This window comes from Capricornis sumatraensis, chromosome 11, assembly GCF_032405125.1.
Source record: "Capricornis sumatraensis isolate serow.1 chromosome 11, serow.2, whole genome shotgun sequence".
NCBI lineage: Eukaryota > Metazoa > Chordata > Mammalia > Artiodactyla > Bovidae > Capricornis > Capricornis sumatraensis.
Genome location: NC_091079.1, coordinates 85,908,615 through 85,932,950, shown reverse-complemented (window position 1 = coordinate 85,932,950; position 24,336 = coordinate 85,908,615). Strand labels below are relative to the sequence as shown.

Sequence of the window (24,336 nt, the reverse complement as noted above, 5' to 3'; positions counted from 1 at the left end):
GGTTGACAGTTCAATTATAAGGCATATTGAATATAGGCTTTCCTCTGTATTTTCAGTTGGGCTAAGGTTGTTTTTTTCTTCCATTTAAGAATTTTAATATTTCTGAAAGTCATACAACTTCTTTTGAAAGTCTAAGGAAGTTGTCAACAAATTGTTCCATACCTGAGTAGAGGCCTCCATGATGCATGTTTGCTAACACCCATCTTTGCTAACCCTGAACACTCTAGGATTTAGCCTGAACATCTGGCAATTTCTACTGCCTTTCATTGTTTGCCTCATACACATAAATCAATCTTCTGTATACATGGAACTTATGAGGAATTTTAGTCAATAATGAGGGGCTAAAATTTAAAATTTAGGGATCTGTGTTGATACTAATGCAAATAACCAAAGCATAAAATGAAATCTCAGAGACCCTTTGTGTGTGATGATGCTTGTTCATAGATAATGACAGCTAATAAATGGCATAATTTGTTTATTTGCCTGGAATTTGGCAAGTATCTTATGGAATGTATCAACAACAAACTGTTAGTCACTCAGTAGTGTTCGACTCTTTGTGACCCCACAGGCTGTAGCCCGCCAGGCTCTTCTGACCTTGGAATTCTCCAAGCAAGAATACTGGAGTGGGTTGCCATTCCCTTCTCCAGGGGATCTTCCCAACCCAGGGGTCAAACTGGGTCTCCTGCATGGTAGGCAGATTCTTTGCCATCTGAGCCACTAGGGAAGCCCCAGCAATCAATAACAAGGTGCATTCCAATTTCCAAAATGCTAAAATAGGAGAAAAATGTGATTCTTATAATCACGGAAATTTGGTGTTTATCTGTTGACTTTTACAGTGGTAGAAATAGGAGGTACAAAAAAAAGAAAGCTAGTATTCAAGTAGCTTCTTGGTTCCTAATTTACCTTAGATAGTCCACTTTCCACCCATTGTCCTGCCATAATTATTAACGTTATGCTTTTAAAGGAGTTATTGGTTTGGGTGATCATTTATATGACTGTTCTATGTACTGGACACTTGTTGGTGACACCAACGGTGACAAGTTTCAGGAGAACTGAATAGCTCGATATACAATATATCGATAAATACATATAATAAATTCATATAATCTTCAGGAAAACCTTGTTAAATCAGTCATTCCTTTGCTGAAGAGGGTACAAAGCCTGGTGAGATTAAATGGCCTGCCAAGCTCATTCAACTTTATGTTACAGAACCAAGACTCCAATCCAGATGTCCAGGGCCAAAGAATTCTAGTGATTTTAATAATAATATCAGGAGGAATATTACCATAATCATCATCACATTAATAGTAAAGCTATCAGTTACCCAGTGGAGGTTGGTGACTATTGTTTGTTTCATTGACCACTTTGGCAATCTGGTGAAGACTATGGACATTGTTTCAAGAACTCTTTTTTAAAACATAAAATAAAATGCATAGTATTACAAGGATATGAATTTTATTAAAATACAGTTATCAAAATTTCAAACTAAATATGTGATATTTTTATATTTTTAAATGCATAAAATAAGATCTTGCACTATTATCTATTATTGTAGTTTCAAAGAAGTGGTGAGCATAAGCATTATTTTGAGATTTCTACAAGTCTAACATGATATGAAAATATCTGTGATGTCTACTTTTGCTTATACTACTGTGATTTGTTACTTTCATTCATAATTGAAGGAAATTCTAAATTTCAGTTAGAGGATATTGAAAATAAAAATGTACTTTTTTCCCACTCAAGTGGGACCACCTCCAAATTTATGAACTCCCAACGGATTCTAGGTTAAGAACTCTTGGTTTCAATAAATTGGCAAAATAACTATTAACCCCATCATACAACTAAATAAACTGAGGCTCAGAATATTCAGTAATGTGCCTAATATTTTTCACCCAGTAGCCAGGAAGAGTATCAAGTGATATTAGCATCTGTGCATCACCTCCTTTGACTCCCCAGTGGCAATCACTATTGAGATGGGAACTCAATAGCATCCACCCCTCTCTGAGACAGATGACCCCATCAGGATTAAAATCACTTGCACCTTCTTCAAACACCAGTGATATCCTTGGTGAAGATTGCAGATAACCAAAGAGAAATTTGGGGCAAGGTCTCTGTGCCTGATTGTTTTTATTCAACTTTCCTCCAAGCATTTTTAGTGTTCGGTCTCCCCCTGAGTGGTCCCCAGGTGGCTTTTCAGAATGATCATTATTTCCGATGTATTTGATGCTATTTTCTACCGTAGCTGTTTTCCTTTTCTACCTTTAGGTGATTACTGCTATTGCTTATTACTATTCTCAGATGAGGGAAACTGTTTTTCTACACCTCCCCTAGCTCAATATAGATACTTATTTGGATTTTATTCTGTAATTGCTGTAATTCCTTAGCCTCTTTTTATCTAAACTATACCTATTAAATTATCTTAACTCTTCTCAAAGCTAAATTGCCTCATCTGTTTATTATTTTTCCTTCATTTTGTCTGAATACTTTAAAACTTACGAAGTATGCGAGGCAATTGTTAGAGCTCTAAGTAGTCCCAGGATGCATTTATTAGTTTCTGTAATTGAGTCTTACCAATTACACCGTGTATTATTGGCCTCACGTTGTACTAACTCTAGCGTAACAAACCTTAAGATTTCTTTTAAAAATTATTTAATATTTTAAAAATTCTGTGTGCATGCCCCCTTGGCAGTTCAGCTGGTAATTGCTCATTCTTCCTCTTCCTGTTCATGGTGGCCTTTTTATTTTGACAAATCTTGCACATTAGGATTTCTCATCTTTGATGGTGAAATGATCATGACATAGGGTCTGCTAATGTCTTTTAGCACTGTTTTCACCTGAGAGAGAGAGATTACTTTGGCTGCACAGCTTTGTGAATAAGATTATCTTCATATTCAATTATTGAAGGAATCTTAGAACTTTCATTTGCAGTTAGGTAATTGAAGAGCATTTTTTATTGCTATTAGTTTATATAGCCTTATAGGAAGGATTTATTTTTAGCCCTTATAACAGATGTTGTAAAACTTTATATATTTGAAAAGCTTTATAAAATATACCCCTTCATGGATCACAGCCTTGTCATGGTGAAGGGGCTTGCGTAACTCAAGCTATAAGCTGTGCTGTGCAGGGCCACCCAAGATAGATGGGTCATAGTGAAGAGTTCTGGCAAAGCGTGGTCCACTGGAGAAAGAAGTGGCAAACGACTCCAGTATTCTTGACTAGAGAACCCCGTGGACAGTATGAAATGGCAAAGACATATGACACTGGAAGATGAGCACCCTGGTCGGAAGGTGTCCAATATGCTACTAGAGAAAAGTAGAGGGCATAGCTTCAGAAAGAATGAAGCCTCTGGGCCAAAGTGGAAATGATGCTCAGCTATGGATGTGCCCAATACTGTAAAGAACCATGTTGCAAAGAAGCCTGCAATGTTAGGTCCATGAATCAAGGTAAATTGGATGTGGTCAAGCAGGAGATGGCAAGAGTGAGTATCAACATCTTAGGAATCAGTGAATTAAAATGGATAGGAATGGGGGATTTTAATTCAGGTGACCATTATAACTATTACTGTGGACAAGAACCTCTTAAAAGAAATGGAGTAGCCCTCAGAGTCAACAAAAGAGCCCAAAATGCAATACTTGGGTGTAACGTCAAAAACTGTAGAATGATATTGATTCATTTCCAAGGCAAGCCATTCAGCATAACAGTAATCCAATGCTATGCCCCAACCACCAATGCCTAAGAAGCTGAAATTGACCAGTTCTATGAAGACCTACAACATCTTCTAGAGCTAACACCAAAAAAAGATGTCCTTTTAATCATAGGGGGTTGGAATGCAAAAGTAGGAAGTCAAGAGGTACCCAGAATAATAGACAACTTTGACTTTTCAGTATAAAATGAAGCAGGGCAAAGTCTAACAGAATTTTGTCAGAAGAACATGCTGGTCACAGCAAACACCCTTTTCAACAACCCAAGTGATGACTATACACGTGAACATCACCGAATATCAATGACCAAATTGACCAAATGGTCAATACCAAAATCAGATTGATTGTGTTCTTTGCAGCCAGAGATGGAAAAGCTCTATACAGTCAGTAAAAACAAGACTTAGAACTGACTGTGACTCAAATCATGAGCTCCTTATTGCAAAACTCAAGGTGAAATTAAGTAGAATCCCCATGGACAGGGGACCCTGGTGGGCTATAATCCATAAGGTCACAAAGAGCCAGACACAACTGAAGCAACTTAGCATGCACACACACACAGGAAAAACAACTAGACCATTAAGGTATGACCTAAATCAAATCCCTTATGATTATACAGTGAAGATGACAAATAGACTCAAGAGATTAGATCTGGTCGAGAGAATGCCTGAAGAACTATGGTAAGTTTGTAACACTGTACAGGAGGCAGTGGCCAAAACCATCTGAAAGAAAAAGAAATGCAAGAAGGCAAAGTGATTGTCTGAGGAAGCTTTACAAATAGCTGAGGAAAGAAGAGAAGTGAAAGGCAAGGGAGAAAGGGAAAGATATAGACAGCTGAATGCAGAGTTCCAGAGAATAGCAAGGGGAGATAAGAAGGCCTGCTTAAATGAACAATGCAAAGAAAGAGAGAAAAACAATAGACTGGGGAAGACTAGAGATCTCTTCAAGAAAACTGGAGATATCTAGGGAACATTTCATGCAAGGATGGGCACGATAAAGGACAGAAACGGTAAGGACCTAACAGAAGCAGAAAAGATTAAGAAGAGGTGGCACGAATACACAGAAGAACTTTACAAAAAGGATTTTAATGACCCGGATAACCACAATGATGTGATCACTCACCTAGAGCTGGACATCCTAGAGGTGAAGTCAAGTAGGCCTTAGGAAGCATTACTACAAACAAAGCTAGTAGAGGTGACCGAATTCCAGTTGAGCTATTTCAAGTCATAAAAAATGATGTTGTTCAAATGCTACACAAAGGTCAGCAAGTTAGGAAAACTCAGCAGTGGCCACAGGACTGGAAAAAAAATTTCATTCCAATCCCAAAGAAGGGCAGTGTCAAAGAATGTTGAGACTACCATACGTTTGCCCTCATTTCACATGCTAGCAAGGTTATGCTCAAATCCTTCAAGCTAGGCTTCAGTGGTACTTGAACTGACAAATTCCAGATGTACCTGCTGGGTTTAGAAGAGTCAGAGGAACCAGAGATCAAATTGGCAACACTTGTAGGATCCTGGAGAAAGCAAGGGAGTTTCAGAAAAACATCTACTTCTACTTCATTGACTAAGCTAAAGCCTTTGACTGTGTGGATCACAACTGTGGAAAATTTTTTAAGAGATGGAAGTACCAGACTACCTTACCTGTCTCCTGAAAAACCTATATGCAAGTCAAGAAACAAACAGTTCCAGACGTGGAACAATTGACTGGTTCAAAATTGGGAACGAAGTATGACTTATATGCAGAGTACATCATGCAAAAGACCAGACTGGATGAGTCACAAGCTAGGGGAGTTGCTAGAATCAAGAGTGCCAGGGGTAATAGCAACAACCTCAATGATACCACTCCAGTGGTAGAAAGTGAAGAGAAACTAAAGAGCCTCTTGAGGGTGAAAGAGAAGAGTGAAGAAACTCAGCATTCAAAAAACTGAGATCATGGTCTGGTCCCATCACTTCATAGCAAATAGAAGGGGGAAAAGTGGAAGAAGTAACAGATTTTATTTTCTTGGGCTTCAAAATCGCTTCGGACGGTGACTGCAGCCATGAAATTAAGACATTTGTTCCTTGGAAGGAGAGCTATGACAAAACCTAGACAGCATATTAAAAAGCAGAGACATCACTTTGCCAACAAAGGTCCATATAATCAAAGCTATGGTTTTTCCAGTAGTCATGTACAGATATGGGAGTTGGACCAGAAAGAAGGTTGAATGCTGAAGAATTGATGCTTTTGAATTGTGATGTTGGAGAAGACTCCTGAAAGTCCCTTGGACTGCAAGGAGATCAAACCTGTCAATCTTAAAGGAAATTGACCCTAAATATTCATTAGTAGAACTGATGCTGAAGCTGAAGCTCCAGTACTTTGGCCACCTGATGGGAAGAGCAGACTCACTGGAAAACACCCTGATGCTGGGAAAGATTGAGGGCAAAAGGAGAAGTGGGCAGCAGAGGATAAGATGCTTAAACAGCATCAGGGACTTGATGGACATGAATTTTTACAAACTCTGAAAGATAGTAGAGGACAGAGGAGTCTGGCATGTTGCCGTCCCTGGGTTCACAAAGACTGAAGGCAGACTAGAACTGAACAAGGCTGAATAATCCAGGTGAGAGGTAATAGTAACATGGACCAGTGGATGGGGTGAGAAGTTGTTAGCCTCCGGGGATATTTTTAAGGGAAGAGCCAATAGAATCTGATGGTGAATTGTATATAGAATATGAGAGAAAGGCGACCAGTGTGACCCCACAGTTGGAAGCCTGAGCAACTCGAATGGGAGTTGTTAGAAGGATCTGAGGAGGTGAAAAGGAGCTTAGTTTTGGACATGTTAAGTTTGAGCTATCAGACATCCACATGGAGAGGTCAAATACACAGCTCAGTAAAAAAGACTAGAGTTTAGGGGGGAAGTCTAAAGGTAGTCATGGTTATGGAGTTTTCTCCATATAAATGCTCCCTCTGTATCAACAGTACTACTTTCCTTCTCTCAGTACCTCTGCCTCCTGTCCATTGGAAGCCCAGCTTCCATGATTTCAACAGAGGGATGCTATCTTTGCCCTCCAGCAGATATAAGAGCCTTTAGTCCCCAGGACTATGGGCTTCCCTGGTGGCTCAGCCATAAAGAATAACCTCCCAGTGCAGGAGACATGGATTCGATCCCTGGGTGAGGAAGTTCCCCTGGAGTAGGAAATGGCAACCCACTCCAGTATTCTTGCCTGGAAAATCCCATAGACAGAGACACCTGGTGGGCTACAGTCCATGGGGTCTCAAAGAGTCGGACACGACTGAGTGACTGGACAAGTCTCTTGAGTTAGCATTCTCCAAGGTCTCCTTCATCGCATCCTTATGAGACTCACTGGAAGTCACTCTGTCTGAGCTGTTCTCTCCCTATTCCTGATTCAGTTTCCATCTCTCCTTTCCTTCCCCCAAGGCCCTTATAGCCATCAGCCCCTTAAGGCATTGGATGCTCCACCACTCCATTCAACAAGTCAGTTGATTCTGTTTGCTTGAGATGGTTTTGTTCAGCCTTCTTTGAGGTTCAATTCAATTGTCTATGGACAACTTGAGGCTACTTTAATCATAAAACCAAATAACTAGTAACTCTTGCCCCCAGATTCTTCCTGGCCACGATCATTTCTTTCATTCTTTTGGTGAAGAATTCTGGAAATTCAACTAAGCAAGTAATTGGGCATTTCAGCATATCTGAAGGTGCTTTTTGAGAATGTTTTTTAGATTTGCTCCTAAACCCATGTCAGCAGAGGAGGGATGGTCTAACACATGGGGAAGATTACAACCAAACTTTTTAATTTTTTAATGATAAAAATTCAAACTTTTCCACATATCCAAATTATATGTAAACATATGAATCTTCTTTGAATCGATAATATAGAATATCCACTCATTCAATAATTATTTGTTGAGAACCTGTTACATGTTCTTGGTGTTTCAGGTACCCTGTCATAAAGGTGTTCCCTGTAATTAGGGAGCCTCAGTTCAGTTCAGATGCTCAGTTGTGTCCGACTCTTTGTGACCCCATGGACTGGAGCACGCCAGGCCTCCCTGTCCATCACCAGCTCTTGGAGTCTACCCAAACTCATGTCCATTGAGTCAGTGATGCCATCCAACCATCTCATCCTCTGTTGTCCCCTTCTCCTCCCACCTTCTATCTTTCCCAGCATCAGGGTCTTCTCAAATGAGTCAGTTCTTCACATCAGGTGGCAAAAGTATTGGAGTTTCAGCTTCACCATCAGTCCTTCCAATGAATACTCAGGACTGATCTCCTTTAGGATGGACTGGTTGGATCTCTTTGCAGTCCAAGGGACTCTCAAGAGTCCTCTCCAACACCACAGTTCAAAAGCATCAATTCTTCGGCACTCGGCTTTCTTTATAGTCCAACTCTCACATCCATACATGACTACTGGAGAAACCATAGCCTTGACTAGATGGACCTTTGTTGGCAAAGTAATGTCTCTGCTCTTTAATATGCTGTCTAGATTGGCCCTAACTTCCTTTCCAAGGGGTAAGCGTCTTTTAATTCCATGGTTGCAGGCACCATCTGCACTGATTTTGGAGCCCCAAAAAATAAAGTCTGCTACTATTTCCACTGTTTTCCCATCTGTTTGCCATGAAGTGATGGGACCAGATGCCATGACCTTAGTTTTCTGAATGTTCAGCTTTAAGCCAACTTTTTCACTCTCCTCTTTCACTTTCATCAAAAGACTCATTTCATTTCAGTTCAGTCGCTCAGTCATGTCCGACTCTTTGTGACCCCATGAATCACAGCACACCAGGCCTCCCTGTCCATCACCAACTCCCGGAGTTCACTCAGACTCACGTCCATCAAGTTAGTGATGCCATCCAACCATCTAATCCTCTGTCATCCCCTTCTCCTCCTGCCCCCAATCCCTCCCAGCATCACAGTCTTTTCCAATGAGTCAACTCTTCGCATGAGGTGGCCAAAGTACTGGAGTTTCAGCTTCAGCATCATTCCCTCCAAAGAAATCCCAGGGCTGATCTCCTTCAGAATGGACTGGTTGGATCTCCTTGCAGTCCAAGAGACTCTCAAGAGTCTTCTCCAACACCACAGTTCAAAAGCATCAATTCTTCGGTGATCAGCCTTCTTCACAGTCCAACTCTCACATCCATACATGACCACTGGAAAAACCATAGTCTTGACTAGACAGACCTTTGTTGGCAAAGTAGTGTCTCTGCTTTTGAATATGCTATCTAGGTTGGTCATAACTTTTCTTCCAAGGAGTAAGCGTCTTTTCATTTCATGGCTGCAGTCACCATCTGCAGTGATTTTGGAGCCCCAAAAAATAAAGTCTGACACTGTTTCCACTGTTTCCCCATCTATTTGCCATGAAGTGATGGGACCAGATGCCATGATCTTCGTTTTCTGAATGTTGAGCTTTAAGCCAACTTTTTCACTCTCCTCTTTCACTTTCATCAAGAGACTTTTTAGTTCCTCTTCACTTTCTGCCTTATATGCTTCCAACTATCACATAGGATGTTCTTATATTAAAAACTTCAAATTTAACTGAGTATCCTGCATCTTACCTGATCACTCAGGTTGTAGTCACATGACAGTGTGCCTGGGCTGGGTGATCAAAGATGGTCCTACTTATGGAAGTTGGGACTGGACTGACTGTCATCTAGGCTGATCTTCCCATGTGGTACCCCAAGCTTCCTTACATGTCAGTCTTAGGGCAACAACAGGTCAAGGTGGCAGCTATAAGCCTTCTTTTGGCCCATACTCTGAAGTCACAAATGGTCACTTTTGCCAGAGTCTCTTGGTCAAAGAAAGGCACGGGATCAGCCTACATTCAGAGCATGGGGGGAGAGATTTATACCTCCTGATGAAAGGAATGTCACATTCACATTAGAAAAGGAAATATATACAGGGAATGGGAGGGTTTGTAGCCATTAAATAATCAATCATAAGTACTAAACATAATAGAGAAGTCCCTGCCATCAGGGTCCAAACTCTATTCTAAGAGGCTAGGAAAACAAGCCCTCATGACTGTTTTTGACCACCTCAACATCTAAAGATCAGAAGGATGAGGAAGCCAGCCAGGAGACCAAGGAGGCGCATCCAGTGATGCATGAGGAGAGCAGAGTCTAAGGCCCCGGAAGCCAAGGGAAGAAAGTGTTGGCAGGAATCAGCAAGTGACCAGTTCAGCTCCACCAAATATTTGCAGTTTAATGCTAAGTGATCTCAATCTTGGAATTTTCACTAACTTCTACAAAAATTCTAGGGGGAACAATTGATATTTGAGAGTGGGTTAGGAAAAGGAGGCACCGTTAATAATCATACCGTGACAGACAGACTGCCCAGAGCAAACTGTTAAATAAATACAGGTTGCTTCCTAAAGAAACAGCTTTATTGAAGTGTGACTTAATATTTTGCTTTTGGATTTAATTGAGGATCAATATTTAGGAAGCAGTGTTATGAAAGGAGTTTCTGCCTCTTTTATAAAAACTGCTATTGGAGACTCTTTCATAATTTTGTTCAATGTTCCTCATAGAAAGAACCATGTGGCAATTCCTCTCAGAATTGATTGCTGGCAAAACTGTTAAAAAGAGGATAATCTGGAGCTGAAGTAAGTTCTCCAAGGAACTGGTGATATCCTTTCTTTTCCTAAGTAGTGAGAGCTTTGTAGCACGTTGCTTTTTCCTCTTACCTTGGCGGCACTAGCTAAGTTACATCTCCGAGTTGCTGTTGGGATATCATGTCAGATTTTCCCAGTTGTGACCTTATTTCTCCTCACATATTTCTTGAGCACCCACCATGTACTGAGCTCTGTTATTTAAGCTAGAGGTGTGGTAGAGATCCACACAGATTCAATCCCTGCCTTCAGGGCATTTTGTTGGTTCTCAAGTTTACCGTACTTTAAAAATATGGTATTAGTGTTTTATAAGTTCTAAGTTCAGTCACTCAGTTGTGTCCGACTCTATGCGACCCCACGGACTGCAGCACGCCTGGCTTCCCTGTCCATCACCAACTCCCGGAGCTTACTCAAATTCATGTCAGTAGAGTCGGTGATGCTATCCAATCATCTCATCCTCCGTTGTCCCCTTCTCCTCCCGCCTTCAATCTTTCCCAGCATTGGGGTCTTTTCCAATAAATCGGTTCTTCACATCAGGTGGCCAAATTATTAGAGTTTCAGCTTCAGCACCAGACCTTCCAATGAACATTCAGAACTGATTTCATTTAGGATGGACTGGTTGGATCTCCTTGAAGTCCAAGGGACTCTCAAGGGTCTCATCCAACACCACAGTTCAGAAGCATCAGTTCTGTCAATTAGTGTCTTATAGGAAGACTTTAGTGTCTATAGGAATTCTTTCAGGAGCAACGTGGGTATAAGAAACAAATTGAATAAAATCTAACAGTGCAGCGCATTAGGTAGGGGTCTGGTGTGTTAGAAAGGGAAGGCGAGGGGAGAGGCAGAGTGTGAAGCCTTGAGTAGGGCCAGAGCCTGAAGCTCATATTTGGGTACCGTTGTCTTTCATGAGGTTTCAGACCCTCCGTTGTGCTTCTGAGAGAAAAGAAGGCATGTTTAAAAAACAAAATTACTTTTAAAGCTGTGTTTAGCATCTTTACTAATATTAGTAAAGAGTGCTTGATCAAATAAAGCATTTAAGGATATTATCATAATCCAAACAGGCTCTAAGTGCTTATCTACTGGCTGTGGAAAAAGGAGAATTAGTGATTAACAATGCCTTAATATGATACACCATTGGATCAAATAAATATTTCAGTTCCAGATTATAAAGTAGCCTATTTTTGCAGGACATGAAAATAAGCACTATTATTTTTTAAAAGAAATAACCTGTCTACACATAAGAAAAGGAACCCCTTATCAGTTGTAACCTTGAATAGGAATTTAAAGAAGCTGCTGTGGGCTTTCCAGCCAAGAGAAGGGGACTGGTTTGAAGTCAACTCAAAAGCTCTGTCTTGGCTGATAAGACCCCACTGTCCAAAACAAGAAACACGTCTCTGTGCCTATTAAGCATGTAACAGTGTCAGAGAAGAAAGGTCAGACGAAGGAAGGGATCCTCTTTTAAACGATTTAGTTCTTACACCTTGATGGCAGCATGGCAGGCACAAGAGGAGCCAGGCAGGGAAAAGCCACGCGAGGGAGGAGGTCGAGAGAGGGACGGAGAATGAAAGAGGCAGAGCAGCTGCTTTCACAAAGCCAGCTGTGTTGGAGATTTCTCTTTACAGCTGCTTATTGAAATGTGTATGAAACGAGCAATGCAAAACACTTGGGCAATGCATTATGTTAAAGGAATCAAAATTTAATTGTGGGGACTCTGAGTCCCACTGATTTCAGCTATTGATTATGTTGCTTCAACATGCAGGAATAAAATTAAAAGCTGAGATAGACAACAAGCTGCCATGTAAGCTCTTAAGCCTGTCTACCAAATACTCTGGTTACTGGGTCATTTTTATTCCTCAAAGAAATGTGAATACAGTCATAGTTCCAGTATAATATAAATAAAATTCTTATTTCTTTTCGCCTATGTTTATGCTATATCTTTCAGCCTTCCGACTCACTGTTGTTACCGTAGTGACATTTATAGAGGGATCATGTGTTTTCCATAAGTTTAAGGGCTATACATGGGCCTTAACCAGCTCAAGAGAATTCACTGAGATCTGGAGTGCTTGGAGCAACACTGTGAAAATTGGATTGCCCGAAAACACAGGTTTGACTCACAGGAGAAACCTTCTTTGCACACACAGAGAATGATGGGGTTGGAAAGGGGTCTCCGCAAGCCATTTATTCTGTGCCATCTCCAGGCAGCATGGTGGCTAAACCGCAATAGGTGTCTGCGATTTTAGTACCAGTGTAACTTACCCAAGACTGCCCCTTCTCCCGAGCCACAGCCAGTTTAACTGTCAAATAAAAATAACGTATGGTCCTCCACCTTGTCATCCTCTCTTTCCTGACTCTCCCTGCTGGGTCCTTAAGGTTGTTCAAAACTGAGTGCTGGCGACTGCCAGAAATAAAAGTCTGAACCTCAGGGTAGACATGACCAGAAGGGAAAGCCTCTTCTTGGTTTTGCCCAACAGGGAGAAGCCTCTTCCTATCACCCTGTCATGACAGGTGTTTGACCTAAAGCTCCGTGCAGCACTCCCCTGCCCCATTTATATACCCTTTGAAATGGGAATCCCGGGGTCACTGGCTGTGCTGGAGAAGATGGCTGTAGCAACTCAGAGCATGGTCTCATAGGATGATTCCTTCTGAGAACTTGTTTTGAGCTTACCACCTGACCAAACAGTGTCACCACCATCATCTGCAAAATATTAACTTTTACCGGAGCAGAGACATGGTACCAAGACGGATTGCCCTGTGTTGGGGGCGGCGTTGGATTCATTAATTAATTTAATAATTAATTAAATGATTAATTCAAATAATTAGGAGTCTCTTTTTCTCATCATTTGATTTTGGGGATTATGATTGTCGTTCAGAACTGAAAACAGGTTGCCTAGGTTATGAGAAAATAAAAGCTTTAAAACAAAAAAAGATGCCAAGTTTGGGAGGAGAGATGTCGAGCTTGGGTCTATGATTCTGAAGAAGATTTATCTTGAGTTTTATAAAAGCAAAAAACACAAACATCACCCTTGTGTTTATGTTAGGAAGTAAGCATTTGAAAATATGCAATATGTATTTTAAACACTGTTCTACTTTTTAATCTTGCGTTGCACCCAAAGAATGCTAATGGTTACCAAATTGTTCTTTGGCAGAGTAAGCTGACCCTTAAAAAAAGAAAAGAAGTGATAGGATGTGATTCTAGCACAAAACAAACGTATGAATCTTCAACCCTAAGCAGATATTAACTACTCGAGCAACCCCAATCTAGGAGGTTAGCCAACAGCTTTTCTCTGCATTGCATTATGTCCATTACAGGGCAATGAAGGACGGTTTCCATGACTCTTAAGAAAGAGGTGTTTCTCCTCATTAAGAGAGCAGGGCAAGGAGTTTACACATAGTATCTGAGCTTGTCACTGAGCTTCTCAGCCTCCCCATCTATACGTTTGCCTCAATCGGTGCTGGTTATCTCAGCAATAAAGCATTCAGTCTCCAGAAGGGAGGTTTCTCCCTACATCCTCTAAGTAGGAGGATGGATATTTAGTTTTGTGTGCAGAAATGGGTTGAGTGAAACCAGCATGGGTCTGTGCCACTGTCACTAGCTATAATCAGCTTTCCAGATCGACACTGAGTGTGTCCCCAGTGACCCATAGCATAGTGAGGGACACGGATGTTTGTGACAACACATTCCTGAGAAGCAGCAGTTGTAACAGCCCTGTGACCTGGCTTATTCATCCCGGTTTCTTTGTGCAGAGACATTTTGTTTTCCCAGCTCTTTGGCCATGTGCTAACGATTAGACAATGATGCCAGCAATGAGGAGGAAAAGCAGTGTCATGGATGGTGGGTGGTTTGTTTTCTTAGTTCCTTGTTGAAAACATATGGAAATGTTTATATATAAATAGACAACAATGGACTGCTGCCGTCATGTTAGCAACAGCTAGTAAAATCCTCCATGAATAGAAATCTAGCACGTCTCTACCGACGACAGAATTCTGATTTACTGAAATCTGCACATCCTGTCTAATTCGGGTTGGAAAAGATATTTTATTATTTTAGGCTTTTTATTCCTGGTTGGTAGGAAATGGTGGAGCAAGGGTTTTGTTTTTGTTTTTGTTTTCAATCTTCTCTTTGCCTAATAAAATTACTTTGTTAGCAGCGACAATAAATTCTGTCCAAACAGATTTTGTATTGTGATCATGCAAGAATATTTTAAACTCCGTACATTTGTTTGACTACAGTCTTCGCATTTATTAATTAAAAGCAAGGACCTGTGTGGCCTGACAATTGGAAGTAAGCATGAGCAGACAGAGTATTGGAGAGACTGAGCCCACAGGCTTGGGGAAGCAGACCTTTGGGCTTGAATTCTGACCACTCCACTCACTAGCTAGGTAAGCTTGGGGAAGTTAGTTAACCTGGCCAGACCTCAGTTGCTTCATCTGTGAAATGAGAAATATAATAGCACTTATAGAATGATTATAAGAATTACCTGGGCTAAGCTATAAGGCATGTCACACAGTGTCTGGCACGTTGGAAGCACTGCAAAAATGATACCGGTTATCATTATATGCTAACAGAATGGTTTATATGGAGGCCTTTCTTGAAAACCTGAGAAGTCTGGATCTTTCGTGGTAAGACCAGTACTGGGGTGCCACCATTATCCCCATTTCATGGCAGACGAACCTGAGAAGTCACACAGACTGCCCAGAGTCACAGAGCTCGTGGCTGGTCAGTCTGCAGATTAAACTCAGACTGAATAGTCCCAGGGCCCATACTTGCTATCACTGTGCTAAACCTGTTGCCACATAGCATCTGACACCTCTGAAAGTGCCCTGATTTAAATTATTCTCAACATTCCTATCAGCATCCTGGCATTGCATGGTACCATTCACAGATGGTGGGATACCCTGGCCCTTGTTCATTTGTAGAGGGTCAAGAAGCCCTTCACGCATATTGTTTAAGGAGCTTGGACAAGTTCAACTCACACAACCACTTTCACTGTGGTCCACAAAGATCTTTTCTTTGAAGACCCTCCAAGTTCCATGTGCCCAGGCTCATTGTTCAAGCTTGGGTGCGTGCTCAGTCGCTTCAGTTGACCCCATGGACTGTAGCCCACCAGGCTCCTCTGTGCATGGGATTCTCTAAGTAAGAATACTGGAGTGGGTCACTGCGCTCCTCCAGGAGATCTTCTCAACCCCGGGCTTGAACCGGCACCTCTTACATCTCCTGCACTGGCAGGCGTGTTCTTTACCACTGTTTAAGCCTAGAAAAAGGCATTTGTTCCAGCCTACAGATGGAGATGCTAAAGGTCAAGGCATCATGACTTGGGGACAGAGAGAGGCCAGACACTCCTCTCGGCAGTCCAGCAGGTCGGTTCTTGAGCCAGGAGTAGAGCTGAGTGGGTCCAGGGCTGGGCACGCCTCACCAGGCGGATGCCCAAATCACTACCTAGCTCTACTTCCAACTAAAAAGTATATAGTCAGGAGCAAATTGGATAATTTTCTTATTGGAAGGATGGAAGTGTGTGAGAAGCATGGGAACCCTCACAGACATTACCTAACTGTGTCTTTATTTAAAGATAAATTGTGCTATTTCTTTTCTCATTTTTATAGGGGAGGAAAAGAATTTGGGGTGGGAGCAGTGGGCACATAAGGGGACAGGGTTAACCCTGCCGAATTCATGTCAACTTGTTGACCAGCACCAATGTGCTAGCTGAAAGAACCCTGAATGCAATACATTAATGCAAATATTTTTGCATGTTATTAACTCTTAATGATGCTACCTTCTTGCAGTAGCCACAGCTGAAAGCAGAGAAAAGTGTTTTGTTTTGTTTTCTTTTTTTCAATCAAAATTGCCTTGGGTCTTTCTCTAAAAATCACCATGAAGACAGAAATTCCTTAGAAGTGAAAGTGGAAATACCAACAGACTTCTGCTTTGTCAACCTTCTCATCATCAATGACAACAGAATAGGTATCCCAGGACCACAAAGTTCAGTCCTATAAATGTTAGAAATGTCCTTCTTTAGACCCCACCACTGTTCTTCCTGTTGTTACAACAGTGCCCATCCACGGCAATAGGAAATCATTATAAAAAGTATCTGTTTTACAAAAGAAAAAAAATAGTTATGCAACCCTGAAATTGTTACACAAGTGAAAAATCATTCTAATTCAAAACAGGTGTAACTCCATGCTAGCTATAGCATTGTGGAGTTTTGGAAAGCATAGTATTTCAGACCCAGCTCTCTCATTTGCCAACTGTGTGACTTTGAGCAAGTCACCTAACCTCTCTGATCCTCAGTTCCTTTTCCATAAACCACTATCAATGATAAAACTGCCCTGTCTACTTTATGGGTTATGGAAGAAGATCAAAGGAGATTGCAAACATGAAAGCCCTCTGAAAGCAATGTAAAAATGTCATTATTGATTTTTACTAGGTGAGTAATGACGATGCCAGCTTGAGAATAACTCGACCAAGGTAGTATTTGGCCAGTCTTGAAGAAAAGAATGGTTCCTGAGAAATAGATGGCCGGCCACTTTAACTTGAAAGAACCTTAAACTTGAAAATCTTTGGGCTGGGTGGCAATTGTGCTGTGCAATCTGGTGAGGGCCTCTTCTAGGCTCTTGCTGTGACAATATTGGCTACATGAAATCACTGTGCTTTCTCACCAGACTTTATTTGGGAAGAGTTTACACACTAGCCTCCTGGCAGAGCTGCTAGGGTTTAGAGCTCTACAGTTGTACCCCAGAGAGAGCAGCATTTCACTGGCGTTCTATTACCTCCCTCCCTGGGGACTCAACAGATGGCACAACAACAGAATCAGAAACCCAAGACAAACCTGTTGGTTTGATGCTTTTAAGCCGTTGCAGAATCCACAATTAAAATAAGACAGAATGTCCATCAAGAGGAAAAGGGTGCAGCGAAATAGGCCCACAGAGCGTACCTATTTTTGGCTGAACGTGGCTAATGCTATCTGGAGATCCCTACTGTAGAAAAGGAACTGTATCTGGTACGAATTAAGCTGTTAAGAAAATTAATTGAAAGAATATTATTGATAATAGCAATAATTGAGTAATTTTAATATGGAGCTTTATGTTGATTTTCATTGAATTTAAAGAAAATCTTTCCAAGTCAACTCAAATTTGGCAGATCCCAGGATGAGTAAGTTTGCATCTTAGAACTGTTAGTAATATGCAGACCAGACCCCAAGTCCAGCAGAGCCTCATGTGTTTTGGCAAGAACTCGTGAGGAGATAAAGTCTCTGATTGTTGTTTTTTCAGTAACTCCCAAAGAGAAAGCAGAGTGCAGCAGATATGAACCAAACACTTATCTCTTTTGTTTAGGCAAATAGTTCCAACTACAGCCTCGTGATGGAGTCTGACCTGGGAACCTTCTTACCCTCTGGGCTGAAGTTCACTGGCTCTGACTCAGCCAGGATCATCATGGAGGAGGTCATGAGCCTGCTGAAGCCCATCAACATCACACAGGTCCTGAAGGCTGGAGATGGGACGGACATTAACTTCTGGATCCAAGATGGAGTGCCTGGTAAGAGCAGAAGATGAAGCTGGGGTTCTTTGCGTACTGCCAGCGATTTAAAACAGTTTCTGTTCTAACACGCCACAACAGATACTGGTAGGTCAATTAATACATGGACAGCCTTAGCTTTTGTCTACAAGAGATAATCTGATGATTTCCAATATTGGGATAAGAATACTCCTTTATATTTGTTTATCCATCTGTCTTCTCTTTCTAAAGTACAAGTTCCTCTCTCCAAGAAATTCTGATTTAATGACTCTGGGATTGGGCCTAGAAATTGGTTTGGTGTTTTTAAAAACAGGTATATGGTGATTGTAACACAAATGATCTCCTGACCAAAATTTATGAAATAGAGTAGAAGATAGTTCAGTTCAATTCAGTCACTCAGTCGTGCCCGACTCTTTGCAACCCCATGGACTGCAGCATTCCAGGCCTCCCTATCTATCACCGACTCCTGGAGTTTACTCAAACTCATGTCCATCGAGTCAGTGTTGCCATCCAACCATCTCATTCTCTGTCATCCCCTTCTCCTCCTGCCCTCAATCTTTCCCAGCATCAGGGTCTTTTCAAATGAGTCAGCTCTTCGCATCAGGTGGCCAAAGTATTGAGTTTCAGCTTCAACATCCGTCCTTCCAGTGAACACCCAGGACTGATCAATCTCCTTTAGGATGGACTGGTTGGATCTCCTTGCAGTCCAAGGGACTCTCAAGAGTCTTCTCCAACACCACAGTTCAAAAGCATCAATTCTTCAGTGCTCAGCTTTCTTTACAGTCCAACACTCACATCCATACATGACTAATGAAAAAAACCATAGCCTTGACTAGATGGACCTTTGTTGGCAAAGTAATATCTCTGCTTTTTAATATGCTGTCTAGGTTGGTCATAACTTTCCTTCCAAGGAGTAAGCCTCTTTTAATTTCATGGCTACAGTCACCATCTGCAGTGATAAAGTCAGCCACTGTTTCCAGTTTCCCCATCTATTTGCCATGAAGTGATGGGACCGGATGCCATGATCTTAGTTTTCTGAATGTAGAGCTTTAAGCCAACTTTTTTACTCTCCTCTTTCACTTTCATCAAGAGGCCTTTTAGTTCTTCTTCACTTTCTGCCATAAGGGTGGTGTCATCTGCATATCTGAGGTGATTGATATTTACTACTACTGATATCCTTCTAACTCTAGTCCTGTGCTGCAGAAACTTCTCTGACCCAAATAATCCCCTACCCAAAACCAAAGTATCTGGAATTTTACCACTAAAGATTTATTCTCTGAGGTTGGGAACATTTTGTTAATCATTTTTTCCTAATGCAAAGACTGCTTTAAGCGGTTGGACAGACGTCCTGGGCAAGTATGAAATTATGTAGTAGGACTAGGCATGGGATAGTTACAGGACAAGAAAGAAGACAAACAAACTTCCTTCATAAATTTGCTGAGACTGGCCATGGGAGAGGGTTATTGATGATATTAGACCTCTGATCACAGAGGTTTTTCCCTCAACACCATTATATCCATAACCAAAAACACTGTTAAAAAATCTATTTGTGTATTATTCTGTACTTGTATTATGCAGACAGGAAGTCTAGCTTTTGAATAGTCTTAAAAATTATTTTCCAGAACCATTTTTATAGCTACAAAATATTTCACAATTTTTTAAAAGTCTCTCAAGATCCACCCCACTCTAGCCTTTTTTTTTTTTTTTTTTCAGCCTGCAAAATAGACTTTGTCAATAGCATCAGTTCAGCTCAGTTCAATCACTCAGTCGTGTCTGACTCTTTGCAGCCCTATGAATCACAGCATGCCAGGCCTCCCTGTCCATCACCAACTCCCGGAGTTCACCCAAACTCATGTGCATCAAGTCGGTGATGCCATCCAGCCATCTCATCCTCGGTCGTCCCCTTCTCCTCCTGCCACCAATCCCTCCCAGCATCAGAGTCTTTTCCAATGAGTCAACACTTCGCATGAGGTAGCCAAAGTATTGGAGTTTCAGCCTCAGCTTCATTCCTTCCAATGAACACCCAGGACTGATCTCCTTTAGGATGGACCAGTTGGATCTCCTTGCAGTCCAAGGGACTCTCAAGAGTCTTCTCCAACAGCACAGTTCAAAAGTATCAATTCTTCGGCGCTCAGCTTTCTTCACAGTCCAACTCTCACATCCATACGTGACCACTGGAAAAACCATACTGTATGGATTTAAGGTTTTTTTAAAGTTCATTCTTTAGCTATTATAGATTAAAGCATATTTTAGATGTTAAGGTTGGTAATAGTCTTTTATAACTAAAAAGAGAAGGAGTTTTTCTTTATTGTAAGACAAGGACCTAAATTCTCTCCAGTGGTTTGTGTATATTTTAACCACATTTTGAAATAACTTAAAACAACATTTCCACTTTCAGTGCTGTGGTTCATCTGTACAGAACCGAGACTCTCTCCATATATGTGCTTTTAATCATGATCAAGGTCTAGGGGAAGGATGTTTGCCCTTTGAATTGTATAAAATGTTTTTGCTTGAATTTTAGATTTTTCTTGACCCGTGAATTTTCCAGAAAGAATCTTCTTAAAATTTCAGAAAAGCTCTGTAAGTTTGCTGGGTGGTAAGAAGTGAGAAAAAACCCTGACAGGTTGTGGGTGAATTAGCGTGAAGACTGGAGGTGGTGAAAGGGGAAAGGAGAGGTGGAGCTGAAACCAAAGACAGAAGGAGAACAAAGACATGTGTGCTCCCTCGTGCCGGGTAGTTTCTGCCTTTGCTGCACTGGATGATTGAGAATCAGTTCTAGCATTATTCCTTCCATGTTGATATTCCATAAGAATGGTTCTGTTTGGAATGAACAAGTTGATTTGATTGTCTTCACAAAGGTAAGGAGGGCTTCCCGTCTTGCCACAGAGTAGTGGGGAATTTGAAACCCACTGTGATTACTTAAGAACTCATGTGAGTTATAATTTACTCAACATTTAAAAAACTAAGATCGTGGCATCCAGTCCCATCACTTCACGACAAATAGAAAGGGAAAAAGTAGAAGAAGCGACAGATTTTATTATCTTGGGCTCCACAGTCACTGCTGATGGTGACTGCAGACATGAAATTAAGACATTTGCTCTTTGGAAGGAAGCTACGACAAACCTGAAAAAGAAAGTGAAAGTGTTAACTGCTCAGTTGTGTTCAACTCTTTGCCACCCCATGTGCTGTGGCCTGCCAGGCTCCTCTGTCCATGGGGTTTTCCAGGCAAGAATACGGGAATGGGTAGCCATTCCCTTCTCCAGGGGATCTTCCCGAACCAGGGATCGAACTCGGGTTTCCTCCATTACAGGCAGTTTCTTTACCATCTGAGCCACCAGGGAAGCCTCTAGACAGCATATTAAAAAGCAGAGACATCACTTTGCCAACAAAGGTCCATATTGTCAAAGCTATGGTTTTTCCAGTAGTCATGTATAGATATGAGAGTTGGACCATAAAGAAGGCTGAGCACCAAAGAATTGATGCTTTCCAACAGCGGTGCTAGAAAAGATTCTTGGATCCCTTGGACAGCAAGGAGATCAAACCAGTCAGTCCTAAAGGACATCAACCCTGAATATTCATTGGAAGGACAGATGCTGAAGCTGAAACTCCAATACTTTGGCCACCTGATGTGAAGAGCTGACTCATTGTAAAAGAATCTGATGTTGGGAAAGATTGAAGCCAAAAGAAGAAGGCAGCAGAGGATGAAGATGGTTAGATAGCATCAATCTATCTAAATGGTTATATAGATTCACAACTCAATGGACATGAATTTGAACAAACCCAAGGATATAGTGAAGGACTGACAGGCTTGGTATGCTGCGGTTCATGGGGTCGCAAAGAGTGGGATAAAACTTAGTGACTGAATGACTTAGTGATTGAACAAAAACAATATAATTTACTTAACTCCTGCTAGCTGTCAGACACCCGGTTAGGGTTTTTGCAGACACTGTCTTTTTGCTCTAGATGACCATCCTAAGAGTTAGGTACACTTATTCCTGTTCTGAAGACGAAGAAGCAGACTCAGAGGGACTGAATGACTTGCCCAAGTCTATCTGGCTCTTAAGTGCGGAAGTCACCATGAGAACAGGCCACTTTGGTTTCAAGGCTGGTGGCCCCTTTCCCACAATATGCAACAACACGGGGCGTCTGGAATGCTGAGATGGTCTTCCAGATCTATGACAGTGTCTGAAATGTTTATCTTGCTCGGCTCTTGCTTATGCAAAGGATTTCAGTTCATTCCTGCTCCAGAATAATTTACCCCTGGGGAAAGGAGTCTGTTATTGTAAATAACTACTTATTTCTTCTCACATTCTTTGTTCCACTCCTCTCTCTATCAGGAAGGTTTATGTAAACTTGGTAGCTCATTTAGACTGCAACTTATGTTTCCTGGAATTCTTTTTCATTCCGTTTAGAGTATTGTAAGATGGAACCAAATTATTGCTGTTTTCCCCTATTATTATTGAGCTATCTTCTGGTGTTTCAGGTTTGAGCTCTTCCTGGAAGAAATAATGGAACTGTTTATAACTCTTGTTACCCATCAAAAATTTTAGGAACTTTAGAAAAAAAGATAAAGAACCATAGTTAATCTGAAAAAGAAAATTAAAGTATATTAGTTGTGTACTCGGAATTCTTGAAGACATGGCAAGTTACAGTGAGTTAAACCTAAAAATGGGACTCAAAATACTAATTTAGTTATTATTTAAATAACTGTTCAGCTCACTTTTGAAAAATTAATGAGAAATATTTCCAAACTCCGTTCATCCTTTCTTCTTTCTATTTTTCTTCCTTTTCTTCCATTGAACTAATAAAGATTTACTGGGCCCTTTCAAGTTGTTGGCCTATCACATTTCTGTAGTGTGATGACTGAGCCCCACTTTTTAAATGGTTTTTGTATACTCTGTATCAAAATACTAATTAAGAGCACAGATAGGATTAAAATTCAACATGATTTTCATTAATTATAGAAGTCAAATGGATAACTTTATGAAATGATCATCTTTGGAAAGGAGATAGGATATCCTTCATCCATCTAGGTGATGTCCATGATGAACAGAATAATTATCAACATAAATATAAGGCTTTGGGTTGGAGGAAAGTTTTTTAAAAAATCTTAGATATATGTCTCACATAAACTCTCTGTTCTAGACATCATACGTCAGCTGCCACCCTCTTCTATATTTCTTCCTATTTTCTCTCCAAATCCTAAATGCTCTTTAAGGCTCACTCCATATTCATCTGTGTCTGGGAATCCTTCTTTAACACAGCCTGGTGCTCTATTGCTTTCCTGAATTTTTAAAACACTTCTGTAATCCCGAGTATGGCACTCGAGACGCACACTAACATTGCACTGGGTTACTAGGAATTTCCCTTCATCCTGCCTCCTGTACTCAATGATCAGTTCTTTGAGGTCAAGGGTTTCTATTTCTTTGCATCCTCTTCAGCTATTCCTTTAACTGTGGGAAACATTTAAATTCTTGTAAATATCACAAGAGGAAAAAAAAAAAACATAGAAGTAATTGTTTTCTCAACAAGCTTTGGGTCCTTCAGCTCAAAAGTGTGGTTAAATTAAAAGATGCTGGGAAAAAAAAGACATACAGATGGAAGAATGACATAAATTAAGAAGGTTAGAGTAATTAGGATTATTTACCTTAAAGGAGTAAAGACTGAGAGAAGATGTTGATTAGTATTTTCTAGTACATTAGTGATTCTTATACCTAAAATGGTAAACAGTTATTCCCTGACTCTCTTTGAAAGATAATATAAGAGCATTTAAAATGTCCAAGATGCATTTAGGTGAGTCTCTATTGATTCCAGATAGCAGAGAGGCTTTCAATCTTAAATTTTTGCCTGATTTTCCAATTATGAGGTCTGAGTTAGAGTGACAGGAATCTATTTCATTCTGAACATGTCAGTAATAAGATATAATTCATGATGCTCAGATGTCCATAAATGCATCCTGCTTGAACACTTTTCTTTAGAAACTCATCTATAAAATGTACATTAATGAAAAAGTTAAATACTCTGTTAAGGTGACCTGAGGGAGTGAGCGCATCATGACTGCACATCTTCCAATAAGAGTTTCTTCCTCTGCTTCAGAAGCTGAGAAGCAGTCTTTTGCTGATGATCTCGGCAAGTGGTAGACAGTGCTGGGAAGGATCAGGGAGTGTGTTCTGGGTTCACCACTTTGAACTGCCTGTGCCATCTTGGGCAAATGATGTAAGTTTTCTCAGCCTCACACAGTTATTATTAAGCATTCTTTCTGTATAACTTTTTAAATGATTTATTTATTTATTATTATTTTTGGCTGCACTGGGTCTTCATTGCTGCGTGCAGGCTTTCGCTAGTTGCGGCCAGTGGGGGCTCCTCTCCAGTCGCGATGTACCGGCTTCTATGTGCAGTGGCTTCTCTTATTACAGAGCACAGACTCCAGGGCGCACAGGCTTCCGTAGTTGCCGCCCACCAGCAAAGTCGTTGCGGTTCCTCGGGTTTAGTTGCTCCGCAGCATGTGGAATCTTCCCCGACCAGGGGTTGAGCTGGT

At 40.9% G+C, this 24,336-nt stretch overlaps 1 protein-coding gene across 4 annotated transcripts in view; it reads left to right on the top strand.

Annotated features, from left to right (window-relative positions):
* CPQ (carboxypeptidase Q) overlaps nucleotides 1-24,336 on the top strand; it is a 566,361-nt gene that overhangs the window by 465,666 nt on the left and 76,359 nt on the right. For 3 of the 4 annotated variants that reach the window (XM_068983905.1, XM_068983906.1, XM_068983904.1), the window contains exon 7: nucleotides 17,618-17,819. In XM_068983905.1, the coding sequence (XP_068840006.1) occupies nucleotides 17,618-17,819 (202 nt within the window). Of the gene's footprint in view, nucleotides 1-17,617; nucleotides 17,907-24,336 lie in introns of all 4 variants that reach the window. The other variant, XR_011145724.1, reaches the window with a different exon arrangement.